This window comes from Myotis davidii, unplaced genomic scaffold (assembly GCF_000327345.1).
Source record: "Myotis davidii unplaced genomic scaffold, ASM32734v1 scaffold1092, whole genome shotgun sequence".
NCBI classification, from domain to species: Eukaryota; Metazoa; Chordata; class Mammalia; order Chiroptera; family Vespertilionidae; genus Myotis; species Myotis davidii.
Genome location: NW_006283993.1, coordinates 49,315 through 52,070, shown reverse-complemented (window position 1 = coordinate 52,070; position 2,756 = coordinate 49,315). Strand labels below are relative to the sequence as shown.

The 2,756-nt window shown below is 45.8% G+C and overlaps 1 protein-coding gene across 1 annotated transcript in view; it reads left to right on the top strand.

Annotated features, from left to right (window-relative positions):
• Window positions 1–2,756, top strand: part of LOC102751368 (zinc finger protein 551-like) — an 18,300-nt gene that overhangs the window by 411 nt on the left and 15,133 nt on the right. Inside the window, exon 2 of the mRNA XM_015567723.1 lies at window positions 228–350. Within this exon, the coding sequence (XP_015423209.1) occupies window positions 267–350 (84 nt within the window). The 5' untranslated portion in view covers window positions 228–266. The remainder of the gene's footprint in view (window positions 1–227; window positions 351–2,756) is intronic.

The window sequence follows — 2,756 nt, the reverse complement described above, 5'->3', positions numbered from 1 at the left end:
CTGTGAGCCTGGCCGTTAACCCTGCATCTGAGTGACCAGCTGTGTCTGGGGTGTTCTGTAACCTGTGTGTTTCTGTGTTTGTGGTGTTTGTATATTTCCCTGTGAGTCTGTGTGTCTGTGCACCCTGGAAACAGCAAATGCACAGGCGATCTCCTCAGGGGTATGGAGAGGACAATATGTTCTTCCTCCTCCCACAGGCTGAGCCCTTAACGCCTCTGCTCTTCCAGGTGTCTGGTGACCCCAGGGATTCATCTCAGGCTCCAGGGATGGATGAAGTGAAGAGTCAGTTCATAGAATCCCAGGCTGTGGGAAGGTGGAGAATTTTGGAGGACTCTGATGACAGACAAGAGGTAATAGAGTGTGGAGGGGGGTGTTTGTGGAGGACTCTGTGCCATTGTGGAAAAACTGAAGGACCCTGGATCCCTGGAAAGGAAGGAATGAATGTATGCATATGGTGACAACTAAGGGGGAAGACTCTTGGACCCCTAAGCCCCCCTCCCCCACCCTCCTCCCATGCGTGGATACACATGGAGAGGGCTGGAGGAGTCAGGTGATACTCCTGGCCCCTGAAGAGCAGGTGTGTAAGCTAGGCTGACGCCTAATAGAGGAGGGAGCCTGGGGCGGCTCAGAGCATTACTCCTGGACTTGGGGGTCCTGGTCAACTGTACATGCATGGCTACACAGGAACACAGAGACCAGGAGAGAGAATTAGGCCCAGTTCTCTCCAATGGGTATAGGGAGAAATATAGAGGGACAGCATTTAGCACAGGTTCATGCACAGATTGAATGGAAACCACAGGATATCACCATTGCTGTTCATGTCAGCATTGTTACAATCAGCCTCACCTGAGCAATGCAAATGATAAAGAGGCTTGGAATCAGGGTAGAGACTGGTGTTAATGTAAAAGAACATGGATGCTGGAATGCTTGCAGGCTTGCGCCCTTCCCAATAGACACTGTTTACATGTGGGTCTTCACCTCCTCTACAGTGGGGGAACTGAGGCAGCCAGGTATTTACCCAGGGTCACACTCAGAAGTGGGTTCTTAGTTTTCTGCCAATGACATCTGACACCTTCTTCTGAGGTTCACTTTGAAATTTGACAATGACAGTTTGGGGCAGCTCAGGGAGAAAGTTCACCTGGATGAGGAGAAAATGAACCATCCTGACTAACATTGTCATTTTCTACAATCCCTACTCATCTCCTTTGCCACTGCACAACCCCAAAAGAGGCTGGCACCATGTGGTGGCCTTCATGGGGCCCATCAAGAACGCCAGGTTCTGCCCTAGCTGTTTTGACTCAGTGGATAGAGCATCGGCCTACAGACTGAAGGGTCCAGGTTCGATTCCCGCCAGGGGCACATGCCTGGGTTGCGGGCTAGATCCCCAGTAGGGGGTGTGCAGGAGGCAACCAATCAGTGATTCTCTCTCATCATTGCTGTTTCTATCTCTCTCTCCTTCTCCTTTCCTCTCTTAAATCAATAAAATATATTTAAAAAAAAAAAAAAGAATGCCAGGTTCTCCTCCTGATCCCATGAAGTTGGCTGCAGCACTGTGATGTGCTTTGACCAATGAAAGGTGGTGGAGTGAATCTTGTTACCACTCACAGTCTGGAACCACTGAGTCTGCCCACCATCTCTGTCCATCTCTCACATACCTAGGAGGTATCTACATGGTGGCTTCCTTTTATACCAGTCCCAGCAGAACAAGGGAGAACATGTGGCATGAACAAGATACTTTCTTTAATATATATAGGCCACTAAATCTTTGTGGCTGTTTGTTATCTATAATAACACCTACCCAATCCTAATGGTTATACATTGCCAACTCTACTCTCTAGGAGGCAGCAGAGCCTAACATTAGAAGCCAGAGCTTCTGTTATTAGAGACACATGGGTTTGACTTCCAGCCTTGACTTTTATTAACAGCATTTATGCAATTTACACTGAAATACTAATGCATGCAAAGCATTGAATCCAGGGACTGCACATGTAGTAACCATTCAGTAACTCTTAGCTCCATAGCTTCACAATGTGTACTGGCTACAAACATTCAGACAGTGTAGGAAATGTCAACTTGTTTGACTATGTAACCTTTTAATTTTTGTTTTTAAACAAATAGAATAGGATTATGTATATTTTCTCATAGCCTGCTTTTCCTCTTAATAATATGATTTTTTTATATAAAAATAAAAAATGTGATGGCTGGAGTGGGTCTGTTGGTTGAGCATAGTCCCAGGCAGGGAAAGGTTACCAGTTTGATTCCATGCGGGAGGCAACAATTGGTGTTTATCTTGTTACAGAAAAACCGGAGAAGAACCAAGCAATGCTCAGAGAGTTTGGAGTCACACTTTATTCACCGCAGTGGGCTTAGAGAAAATGAATTCAAATTCTAAGCAGAGCTACAAGCAGAACTTCCCTTTTTATGAAAGAGCCAGCCCTATGTGCGCTTAGTGGTTATCTCGCTGGTGGCCTTGAAAACTACACAGCTCTATCCAATTAAAAAATGCACCTGGCATGGCATTGGGCATACAAGGTCTCTGGCCTACAAGGTCAGACAGCTAAGTTTATCTTCTTCATTATTCAAGCAGGCTAAAGCAGGCTAGAAAGCAAAGGTATTTTTTTTTAGAATAAGAGGCCGCCTAAAGAATAGCAGAGAATTCCAAACAGTAGTTTTACAAAATAGGGGTTAGCCCTCTCATTCCCTCCCTTGTCCCACAAGCTTTTTAGCTTTGTGGTACAATAACTATGGGATGTTAC